At 44.6% G+C, this 12,287-nt stretch overlaps 1 protein-coding gene across 1 annotated transcript; it reads left to right on the top strand.

Moving 5' to 3' along the window:
• The first annotated feature begins 1,255 nt into the window (after window positions 1–1,255).
• On the top strand, window positions 1,256–11,142 carry tap2t (transporter associated with antigen processing, subunit type t, teleost specific). The gene is made up of 12 exons (XM_018745473.2): window positions 1,256–1,275; window positions 3,061–3,569; window positions 4,143–4,257; window positions 4,451–4,581; window positions 4,705–4,910; window positions 5,004–5,201; window positions 5,336–5,464; window positions 5,950–6,138; window positions 8,294–8,467; window positions 10,082–10,241; window positions 10,469–10,605; window positions 10,922–11,142. The coding sequence occupies exons 2-12, from the start codon at window positions 3,071–3,073 to the stop codon at window positions 11,129–11,131; spliced, it is 2,148 nt and encodes a 715-aa protein (XP_018600989.2). The 5' UTR covers window positions 1,256–1,275; window positions 3,061–3,070; the 3' UTR covers window positions 11,132–11,142.
• The last annotated feature ends 1,145 nt before the right edge of the window (window positions 11,143–12,287 follow it).

Below are 12,287 nucleotides of genomic sequence, written 5' to 3'. Positions count from 1 at the left end.
TGCCAATGTGTCTGTTCCTTCACTTCCACTCACTGCTCATGGATTATTTAAGGTTACATTTGGGTCTCTGGTGATACGAATCAACTCAATTCATCTTATTTTTATGATAATGCAATATTAATGGCAAAGTTTTTTTTTACTGTCAGAGTTTTCACTTTCTCGGAATAAGGTCTGGATTTTCAAGAGAAATTCATGATTTATCTCTCATTACAATCATATTCACAAGGCTCAGTTACTTCACTACAACTCGGTAAGTTTCTCAGACGTTGAAAGGTCACCATGATCTAGGATCTGAACTTGTTAATGGACTCAAGTTCCAAAAAGGAGTGGCTTTTTTCAGTGAATCCTCACCTTAATTGATACACCAAATTCCCAAATCTGTAAATAACTTTAGACAGAAGTCCTAGTTTTACATCTATTCATTTAGCTGATGTTTTTCTCCAGAGTGACTTATGTTATGTAAAGGTATCTATAGGTATTTACCCATTTATACAGCTGGTTAGTTTTGCTGGAGCTATTGATGATAAGTACCTTGCTCTAGGGTGCTAAAATGAAGGTGAAATTTAAACCTGTGACCTTCGGGTCTAAAGGCAGCAGTTCAAACCACTACACTTCTAGCTTCCTGAAGTTCTGACAGCTGTGCATCAGAATATTGTATATGGCTGTCAAATTTTAATTCACTTCTGTTTTTCTTTTTTATATATAAGCAATTGCAGTATATTTTCCAGAGGGGGAAGGAAATGAAATTTCTAATCCCATATTAAATTTTAATGTGGGGAGCTATGAAGACGAATTTCTGACAGGCAGCTGAGGCTCCTCCAAAGACTCCTGTCTGGTAGAGGACAAATGCGGGGAAACTTCGAGAAGCCCTAATTTCCCGCCAATTTGACGCGCCAGTTTTTTCCGGTGGGATGCAGTATTTAATTTTTCACTGATCCCCGATCAGTATCATGTCCTTCAAAAAAGGTTAAGGATCTGGGATTGGGGAGGGTCTTCTGACCTATTAACATTACACAACGAAAGCGAAGTGGACAGAAAATATTAACATTATTGTTTATAATTTTAACATAAAGTGTGAGGTATATAATAATAATATACCATATATACACAGTACATCTTTAGTGTACATACAATATATAAAATACTCAATATACTCAAATACACTGCAAAAACACTCGACACACCACATACGGTGAACACATTACGGTAAATTGTAGCCACACCCACTTCCGCCTAAACCGAAAGTGAAAGCAGTTTGTGTCTCCATGATCACGGGTAAGTCTTAAGCAATGTCTTATTTCAATACTTAATGTTTCTTTTGTATTAAAGCAGCGAGTGTAGCTTTATCATGTTCCCTCGTAAGGTATCGCTCTCACTAACGGAGCTGCGCTGTGTTATCTTCAGTTTTAACCGTGGGGTGGGTTTGTCATTGTTTAATTTACATTTATATTTATCAGACGCTTCTCCAATTTCTCCAAAGCGACGCATCTCATAGAAAATGCAATGTGTGCATTACATTAGGAGAAAGAGAGACGTGATAGTTGCAGCCGTGTGATTTTTAAGTACAGTTAGATTGTTTCTTTCCATATGAACCAATGTTCATCACACAAGTCAAGTAGCTGCATAAAACTCAGAATATCGACGATTCCTGATCACCTTCCTGAAATTTTTTTTTTCTTGGAGATACACACAAACATTTACATACATTACAGTAGGAGTAGCTGCATAAACCTAAAGGGTTCTCATGAACATTTGCATGAACTGAAGAGGTGATGGGCGAAGTGAGTCTGGAAGAGGTGAGTTTTCAGACCCATTTAAATGTTGACAGAGTTTCAGCAGTTTTGAGTGACAGGGGAAGGTCGTTCCACCACAACGGAGCCAGAACCGAGAACCTCCGTGCTTTACTTTTCATGCACGGGACTACCAAGCGGGCAGAAGTAGACGAGCGAAGGGGTCTTTTTGGGGTGTAGCGGTTGATCAAGTCTTGTAAATAGCTGGGAGCAGTTCTGTTGATGCATCTGTAGACAGTAACCAGGGTCTTGAATTTGATCCGGGCAGCTATAGGAAGCCAGTGCAGAGAACTGAGTAGAGGAGATAATGGGAAGACTTTGGCAGGTCAAACACAACTTGGGCAGCAGCGTTCTGTATCGGCTATAATTTACCGTGATTGGAGAGGAAATTCATTTTCATTCTGCCTTTTCTCTTTTGACTTTGATTTATACTGACAAAAATAACGTGTTAATTTTCTGTTTAAAGTATGGAACTGTCAGTGTCACTGACACTGACTCAGTGCTGAAACTGACAGCAAGTAATCTATAAGGAATATAATATTTGCTGCATCAATCCAACTGTGAATATATTGGTGTCGTATATAGAGAAGGAAAAGTCATAATACAAATAATAAACCAAAACATGTACTTTAGAAAATGGAATTGTTACACATTCTGTTTCAGGAAATTTTGGCAGGAAAACTTGTTTATAATGTACAAGTTTATTAAAAGGTAAATATGAATGTATTTATGTAATTATTTATATATTGAATTCATATTCTACATTACTTAAGTTACGATATTAAATATATTGTCACAATATTCACATTAGAATGCCCAGGAACCTATGCTGCCACTTGCCCTTGAACCCCAGGAGGTTTTTCCCCCTTTTTTGTGACTGGAAGTTTTTTGTTTTTCTGTCCTCCACTGCCAGCCACCATACTTGTCCAACTCAGCTATATGTTATCACTGTTTATGTAACTGTCCTGCTTTACCTATTGCTCAGTGCTCCGGATCACTCTGCTACAAAGGTTTTCTATTAAAGTTGAACTGTACTGAATTGAAATATGCTTCCTTGACCTTGATGTCTTTTTCCCAACCTTTGTCCTCAAAGTATGATCTGTAATTATAAAAGTGACACAATAAATAAAAGGTAAGATCTTATATAACATTGTACATTGAGACATTGTAGAGAAACCACACAGAGGTGTGAAGAGTGGTTCTGCTCATGTAGGGATGACCGTCTATAATTCCCATTATTGTGATTTTTTTTATTTTTTTTTTTTTTCAGGAAGGCCACGATGCTGGGTGGCGGTGTGGGAGTGTACGTCCAGATCCTGTGCTGTGATCTGGCTCTCTGGGGGACATTATGGGGCTGGGTGTACCTGCTTGGGAGCCCAAGTGATGGCGGGTTAGCTTGGCTTTGGGCTCTGGGGATTTTGAGGTGGGCTTTTCTCCACATGGCCTCCATAGCATCCTCCGGTGGAATGGTCGTGCGTCGCTGGGTGGCAACACAGTGTCTCCTGTGGCCCATTTTCCGGAGCAGCCAAGTGATGCTGCAGCCAGGAGCTCTGAGCTACCCGATCCCTGGGCCTGCTGGGGTGGCCCTCATCACAGTATCGGGCATAGCTGCCTGCCTGTTCTGGGAGCTCACATTCCCTGAGGCACAGACAGCTGACAGCGTGAAGGAGAAGAAGAAACAGGAGGCCAAAGCACTCTTCCTCAGGGTGGTCCGCTACTCACGACCCGACATCCTGCACCTGGGCACGGCCTTCCTCTTCCTCAGTCTCGCTGTGATCTGTGAGTGCAACGTCCTACATACCAGGCGGTACTGACCTGCTGGTACCCCATGAATTTTCCACAGATCTATATTTTCTTTGTGTGAACTTTAAAATTTGTTTTTATTTTGCAGGCAGTTTCCTCCTGCCCATCTTACACTGATTTACCCATTTATATAGATAGCTGTGTAATTTTATTGTATGATTTCATAGGAAGTGCTGTGATCAAGGGTACTATAGCAGGAGGTAAAATTGAAACGGGATTGTTCTGGTGCAAGGTGTTTGCTCCAACCACTGGGTCACTTGCTGCCCCCACTTTTTACTCTTTGTTGGATTTAAAATGCTCACACTTTATCTGAACGTTGCCCAGAGTTAAAAGACCAACACTTAGTGATGGTCACAGGTAACACAGTGGTTAAGGACCCACACTTGAACTTGAAGGTTGCTTGTTGACAACCCACTCTCTGCTGCTGCTCTAGCACCCTGGATCGAGGTGTTTATCCTGAGTTGTTCCAAAAGTATAGGTTACAGTAAGAAGACAGATGGATGTTGCAAGTTTGGTGTGAATGATGAGCTGCTCCCTGCTCATACCTAGGTGAGACGTTCATCCCGTACGCCACGGGGAAAGTCATTGACATCCTGGGCTCCCAGTATGAGCAGAGCAAGTTCCTGTCGGCTATTGGGCTCATGAGCATCCTCTCATTGGGCAGGTAAGTTGTGTGTCCATCCATCCATCCATCCATCCATCCATCTTTCATACAGGTATATCTGTTGTACACTTAGACTTGTGAGCTGCCCTTGGCAAAACTCTGCTTTGGTTGGTTAGAACATGTGTATGGGAGCATTGCGCAGTAATATCCCCACCTGACCCTGGACCTGTATGTGTGTGTGTCTCACTTCCAGTGCTGTGTGCTCCGGCGTGCGGGGAGGCATGTTTATGTGCAGTCTGGCGCGGCTGAACAGGCGGATGCGGCACATGCTGTTCCGTAACCTGGTGCAGCAGGAGATCGGCTTCTTTGAGGAGACCAAGCCGGGTGAGAAGCGGAAAGACGAAAGGGAAAGAGCTGGCTGAGCTGTAAGGTTCCACGTCGTGGTCTGATCTCAAGGGTGATGTTGAAGAGCAATTTCCTTTTCTTCTTCTGCCTTCCTGCTGGTAGGGGACCTGGCATCACGCCTGGAGTCTGATACCAACTTGATGGGCATGTCGGTCGCCATGAACGTTAACGTGTTGCTGCGCAGTACGGTGAAGACGGCGGGCATGCTGGTGCTCATGGTGGGCATCTCCTGGCAGCTCACTCTGCTCACCTGTGTGGAGATGCCCCTGCTGGCGGCGCTGCAAAACTGCTACAATACTTTCTACCAGGTGTGGAGATCATCTGTTTAGAAAAAAACTACTGACTGATGGCAAGATGCCCTTAACCGTTGGGCTGCCCATTGTCCCACTTTTATCCCGCAGGCCCTTTCTCAGCAGCTTCAGGACTGCAAGGCGCAAGCCAAGGAGTTGGCAGGGTCTGCTGTGGGACAGGTGCGGACGGTGCGCGGCTGCGGTGCGGAGTCCGCCGAGATCCGCCGATACGAGGAAACGCTATCAGAGATGCACCGCATACAGTCCAGCAAGGGCATCGCCAGCGCCATCCACCTGCTTCTGCGGAGGGTACGTCAGCACACAACCCACGTTACTTTTCAAGTGTCGCTGGACATGGTGCATTGACCTAGGGTGCCATCTTCCACTTCACTGTTTGCCCATTCACCGCAGTTAAGCCTCCTCTCACCCTTGCCTCTCCCCAGATGGTGACCATTGCTGTCAAGGTGGGCATGCTGTTCTACGGTCGTCAGCTCATCATGCTCAATCATCTGACCAACGGTGGCCTGCTGGCCTTTGTCCTCTACCAAAAAGACATGGTGACCAACATGAAGGTACCTTATTACTTCATAATTCAAAATTGACATAATTAGTACAATAACATTAATACTCAACAGTGGATGAACCACTTATTGTGAGGACTGTCTTCTGAGGACTCCTTTACCCTATTACTGTATTACTCCTCATTATGGGGCGTAGTCATTAGAGCTGCCGCCTCTGGACTTGGAGGTCGAAGGTTCAAATCCCACCTCCCCGCTGTAATGCTTTAGTCACGGTACTTACCCTGAGCTGATACTGTAAAAATTACCCAGCTGTATAAATGGGTAAATAATTTTAGGTGTCTTAACATTGTTTTGCTTTGGAGAAAAATGTCAGATAAACGAAATGTAGTAGAACAACATTTTTCCTGTGCAATCATGAACCAGCTATGGTGACACCTCCATCCCAGACACGTGGACATGCTTATATTTTTGAACAGTCAGCTAGCGTTGATGTGTGATGGTGAGACATCTGGTGGTCTTCTCTCATTCTGTCCCAGAGTCTGGTCTACGTCTTCGGCACCATGCTGAACTCGGTGGGGGCGGCCGCCAAGGTCTTCAAGTACCTGGACAGGAAGCCACTGCAGGAGGAGGCAGGAAGCCTGGAACCCGCTCACTTGGAGGGGCGTGTAGAGTTCAGAGACGTCACCTTCTCGTACCCGTCGCAGCCAGACAAGCCTGCTCTGAAGGTGAGCCGGTCCTGGAGAGTGATACGCGCAGCTACTGCGAGTGGGATGTGTCTGGACAGCAGACACTGAAGCCCCTCTCTTTTACTTAATAGTAATGTAATATTTTCAGTCAGACAGTGTGGTATTTTAAATTATCCAGTATGTGAGGAAAACGAAGGGAAAGAACAAATCTTTCTAATACCATAAGGAAACGACAGGGAAATATCCATCAGAATATCTTGTTTATGGAAGTTATGTACTTTAGTGTGTATTTTATTACATTCATAATGACATGCACATAAATCCTTAAATCTGGCACGTTATTTCAAAGTATTTGCTGTTAGAAATATAAACCATGGGGGAGTTGTTTTCTTCCCATTTTGTTGATTTTTGAAAATGATTTAATTGTCGGGAAGTTCAAAGCATTCAAGCCATACTTATAATGTCTCCACACTGCATATAAAATATAATCGAACATATTGTCTGCAATCAGATGTGAGGAAAAAATGAGAGACGGGTGTTTGGTATCGTTTGTATCATTTGCATTAATTCGGTTTCATTAGTATGAAAATTAGCAGTTAAAAAGTTTGTGGAACAGACTTAAAATAATGGTGCATGGTAGCATATTGTAATAATATTTCAATTAAGTATTGGTGACACCGGAAGCCCTCTTTCTCTCTCGAGACAAATATTGCACCTTTATTTTATTACACCTATATTACGTCTTGCTTAGAATAATTCATGTTTTGTTAACATTTATTTAATATTGTAACATAGATGTTAGCCCAGTTCCACACATTGTTCTTTTTTAAGTATTAATTACCAGATATGTTCAAATATTATGTGTCATCCTCTGCTGTTTCTTTCAAAAGGAAGGCCTGTGCTGCTGAGTCGAGATGTACCTTGTTTCTGGATAATCTTCTGCATTTCATACCAGAAACCGAGAGAAAGAGCAATATTTACTACATTTTTTTTACTTAGCAGATGCCTTTTCTCCAAAGCGACTTCCAGTGAACCCTATGTAGTGTTATCAGCCCACACACACCTTATTCACCACGGTGACTTACACTGCTAGATACACTACTTACACTGGGTCACTCATCCATACATCAGTGGAACACATTCTCTCTGTCACTCACACACTATGGGTGAAGAGCATATCTTTGGAATGTGGGAGGAAACCAGAGCACCCAGAGGGGACCCACGCAGACACAGGGAGAACATGCAAACTCCATACACGCTGAGCGGGGATCAAACCCATGTCCTCTCGCACCACCCAGGTGCTGTGAGACAGCAGCGCTACTCGCTGTGCCACCCAACAGATTTTCCAAGTCGGGGATTTTCCATGAACAACATTTCTGACGGGCAGCACGGGGGCAAGATACAAACACTGTGTGCTGGGGATTTGGAATTAAAAACATTTCACACAGAAAGTGCTGAGTAAGACACAGAGAACCTTTGGGACAGAAGGCACTTTTGCTGTGGAGGTCAAAATAATATTTTGGCATTTCGGCATGTACAGCATTAACTGTACGTGCACAGAATGGGGAGGAGAACTCTGTGAAGCACTAATGAAAAACAAGACGGAAATGGAGTCAAAAGCAGACTCTTTTCCCCGAGAGCAAACAAGACTGGGGTGACTGCGATCGCGATCACTCCACATGATCCCCTAAACCAGTCTCCCACTCTCTGGAGCAGCTGCCTCATATAGCAGCCATAAATGTGCAATTATAAGCAGCTGGTCATTAGTAGTGGCAGCAGGTGGCATAGTGGTTAGAGGTATTGCCCTGTAATTGAAGAATATGGGTTCGAACATTTGTTGTAAGACCCTTGAAGAAGGTACTTACCTTCAATAGATACAGTAAAAATGACCCTGCTCTACACATGGGCAAATTGTTGTAAGTAGCTTAGTGTACTGTATCTGACATCTTAAATGGCACTAGAGAAAGGTGCCACATAAATGACTAAATGTAAATTAAAAGGAAATTGGCATAGTTTTTCCTCTACCAAGTTAATCCTGAATTTGCTGTGTGTCACAGTTCCACCTCCTTCCAGATCACAATAGTGTAAACACTGGGTGTCGTACGGGAGTTACTCCATTACTCGTGGTTACGGAGCCCTCTGAAATCGTTGCTGTGATTTGTGTTTTGTCTCGGATGTGTGGTTTCCGTGTCAGGGCGTGTCCTTGACCCTGCGGCCCGGCAAGGTGACGGCGCTGGTGGGGCCCTCTGGGGGTGGGAAGAGCTCCTGCATCAGCCTGCTGGAGAGGTTTTATGAGTCACAGCAGGGGGAGGTGTTGCTGGATGGGCGGCCACTGCACCAGTACCAGCACAGCTACCTGCACCGCAAAGTGAGTGCTGTCAGTCTCTCCCTGGGCAGCAGGGGCGTAGTGATTAGAGCCATCACCTTAGAACTGATAGAAACAGATTTAGATCCCAACTCTTGTTGTACTGCCCTTGAGCAAGGCACTTTCCTTGAATTGGTACCAAAAAATTAACCATCTGAATAAATAATTATAGAAACCTCACACTTTCCATCTGGGGAAAAGTGTTGGCTCGATGAATAACGGAACAGCAAAGCAGGAAAGGGCAGTGGAGCATCCTCTAGTGAGTTAGCAGTCCACATCGACATTAATCATTACAATCAATAGCACATATCTGTCGATTTTATAATATCACTCAAGTCAAGTAGGCTTCCGCGGCTGTTGTCATTCGACTGGAATTTAGCGTCTTCCGGAGTAGACTGCGTCGTCATAGAGACTAATCCCAACATTTCGTTTCCTATGTTGGAAACATCCTCAGGGTTCTGCATCGTAAACCGTTAGACGTTGTCTTCGCGGATCATTGATGTAGTCTAGTAGGTTGATTGACAAAAACAGCCGAACCGTCAAGGACAGCCTACCTCCCACATGTAAAAGGCACGACGGATAAGGTCAGCAGAAAATTAAAACAACACGATATCGAGACCTCCTTCCCCACGGAGAAAACAACGAGATGTCTGCTAAGCACAGTCAAGGACAAACTACCGTTAAAAACCAGTGGAGTCTATGAGATTCCGTGTAGCTGCGGTAAAATCTATGTAGGACAAACGGGACGACTCATCTCCACCCGCCTACAGGAACACATCAGGGCAACCAGAAACAATGACGTTAGGTCTGCATTAGCGGAGCACTCACTAGAGACTGGTCCCCTAGTGAACTTTGAGCAAACAAGGGTACTGGTATTAGTCTCCAACTACAGAAGCAGATTGGTTAGAGAAGCCATAGAGATAGAAAAACGTTCAAACAGCTTCAACAAAGAAGATGGTTTCAAGTTGTCACGAACATGGACTCCACTAATCTCATCTATCTCCACCAGAATTACCATGGATCGTTCATCAAACCAACCCAAAGCTGAACAGCCAATAGATGAACAGCCCCCCGGCTGGTACAGCCCCTCAAGGGAGTCTACACGCTGACAATAGGACCCCTTACTACCTACGACCCCGTCCTCCGGCAGATACACGATCCAATTGCACCCCCCGCTGACTCCAGCCCTGCCCACCGACTACTATAAATACCCAAACTCCTCAATCAACCTACTAGACTACATCAATGATCCGCGAAGACAACGTCTAACGGTTTACGATGCAGAACCCTGAGTATGTTTCCAACATAGGAAACGAAACTTTGGGATTGGTTTCTATGACGACGCGGTCTACTCTGGAAGACGTTAAATTCCAGTCTATAATATAACTCACTTGTAGAGCTGCGAATCAGTAAACACCTGAAGCAGTTTGGGTTAAAAACCCCACTCAAGGCAATAACAGCTGGAAACATGCTGGGACTTTCAGCCACAACTGTTGTTCAGTAGCAATTCTGCCATGTGCTGCTCAGGCAAATCATTTTTAAAAAAATATTACTTGTGAATATGACAGGTCGGTGACCCCAGGTGACCTTCTCCTCATGCTCTCTCTCCTGAGGAAGGTGTCGATCGTCTCCCAGAACCCGGTGCTGTTTTCCGGCTCCGTCAGCGATAACATTCGGTACGGCTTGAAGGACTGCTCCATGGAGAGGGTGGTGGTGGCTGCGGTTAAAGCCCACGCCCACGACTTCATCTGCAAGCTGGAGGACGGATATGACACAGGTGCCGCACCCCCGTCATCAGACATAGTCAATAAAAAGCTAGACTGGATAAAATCCCACATATGCGCGGCACAGCACTAGGAAACCCGACACACACCCTCATGCAAGCGTCGCCTTTTCCATGATGCACACACAAGCGTGGGTGTTCCACCTGCGAATGCGCAGAGGTGGCTCGTTTGCGTTGATCCCGCGTGGGACTTTGCGTGACGTGCTTTACGAACGTTGCAGATGTCGGGGAGTGCGGCGGGCAGCTGTCGGTCGGGCAGAAGCAGTGCATCGCCATCGCCAGGGCGCTGGTTCGAGACCCGCGTGTGCTCATCCTGGACGAGGCCACCAGTTGCATGGACGCCGGCACGCTGCAGGCAGTACGGCCACAGCAGTCCGCGCACCGTCACACTGCAATGCGCTGTCTCACGGCACAGAAATAGTAATATGGCATCGCTTTGATTCTCAAATTTATTAACCAAGAGTGGGTGTAAAACAGAGACCAGAGGACTGCAGGTCTGGACCTTTGAAATATTTGCTCTTGAGTCAATCTGGGTCCTATCAGGTAGTTACAAGTCATAAAATTCAGAAATCTACATCATTATACGACAAGTTACAGAAATGCTCTGATGACATTTTTTTTGTCATCGCGAAAAAGGATTGAGAGATTTTTTTTTTTCTGTTCTTTTCTTCCAGATGCAGGAACTTCTGTCTGGTACTGCGAGCCAGACGGTCCTGGTCGTGGCCCACCACCTGCAGACTGTGCAGAACGCCGATCACATCGTATTCCTGGAGGGGGGAGTCGTGGTCGAGCAGGGCACTGACAAGGAGCTGATGGCCCGCAGGGGGCGCTATCGCAGGTTGAAAGAGAAACTGTTTGATGAGCAGGCCAGCGGTGACAGCTGATTGCGCCGGGACGGCAGTTTATCCACATTTGGTGGAAAAAAAAATGGTTCCCTTGTAGGGACTGAATGTTGCAGGTTCAGACCAGATAAATGAAAATCCAGATGGATTAACAATAAATGATATTCATAAGTGCTGAACAGATAAGTGGAAAAACTGGATATCAAGAGTCAGTCCATCGCAAGTCACCCCAAGCAGGACTTGAACCTCAGACCCACCAGAGAACAGGACCTGGCCATACTCGGTGCTCCATCACATCCCCTTCAGTGTAGTAATAGTAAAACTGAAATATGGCAAAGGAAATGAATTGGGCAGCCTCTTGGCAGATTAACGGTAATAAGTATAAATATATCTATAATTGTGGTATTGGGAAACTGTCATCATCAAGCTTTATTCATTTAAGGTATTAAGAACTGGAGTTGTTTCCTCTTCTGTGTTTGAAGTTACATTTCCCATGTGGTTGTGGGAGCGCTTCTCTTTTCACACCACGAGGGGGACTCAGAGGACCGGAGGCCTCTATTGGACAGTGACTCGAGGCTCTCAGATGGAAAAATCAGTACTTTCCTGCTGGTGTATTGATTACAAACCGAACTGTAGTTTATTGTGGGTTTTACTGATGCATAGGATTCATTCTGAAGGGAATGCAACAAAACATGCTTTCATTTTGATGACTGCACTGGAATGTCAGTTATGATTAGCAGTGGCTTGTACTTACATTGATTTACCCACTTATACAGCAGAGTCATTTTTACTGGTAAATACCTTCTCCCAGGTGTGCTACAGTAGGTGTCAGATTTGAACTGGGAACCAGTATAGTGCCAGGCGATGGCTGAAACCACTACTCCACCAGCTGCTGATGGGAATAAATAATGAAAATTAGAAAAATATTTCTAGAACACATTATATGTTAATAAGTGGGCAGGAAATGTATAAGTTAATAAGGAGGGAGGAAGCAATAATAAAGATTACAAAATGGGCTTGACTGACGATGAATGGAAGTCAGTCTGCAGCGATGAGGATGTGGGAACCTGGCTTCTTATATCGACTTTTGTCCCCTGAAATAGCCTTGTGAGACACAGAACAAATGAAAACACGTTTATTTAATTTTACTGGTTAGATGTTTATTGTAAAGTAAATCACCTCCACAAGACAATATTTT

Source organism: Scleropages formosus, chromosome 1, assembly GCF_900964775.1.
Source record: "Scleropages formosus chromosome 1, fSclFor1.1, whole genome shotgun sequence".
Lineage (NCBI taxonomy): Eukaryota > Metazoa > Chordata > Actinopteri > Osteoglossiformes > Osteoglossidae > Scleropages > Scleropages formosus.
The sequence above is the reverse complement of the archived record's forward strand: the minus strand, read 5'-3'. Positions and strand labels throughout refer to the sequence as shown.

Coding starts and splice junctions, on each gene's coding strand:
- tap2t (XM_018745473.2), top strand. CDS start 3,071: ATGCTGGGTGGCGGTGTGGGAGTGTACGTCCAGATCCTGTGCTGTGAT. Junction 5,202..5,335: donor TCCACCTGCTTCTGCGGAGG/GTACGTCAGCAC, acceptor GCCTCTCCCCAG/ATGGTGACCATTGCTGTCAA. Junction 6,139..8,293: donor CAGACAAGCCTGCTCTGAAG/GTGAGCCGGTCC, acceptor TTTCCGTGTCAG/GGCGTGTCCTTGACCCTGCG.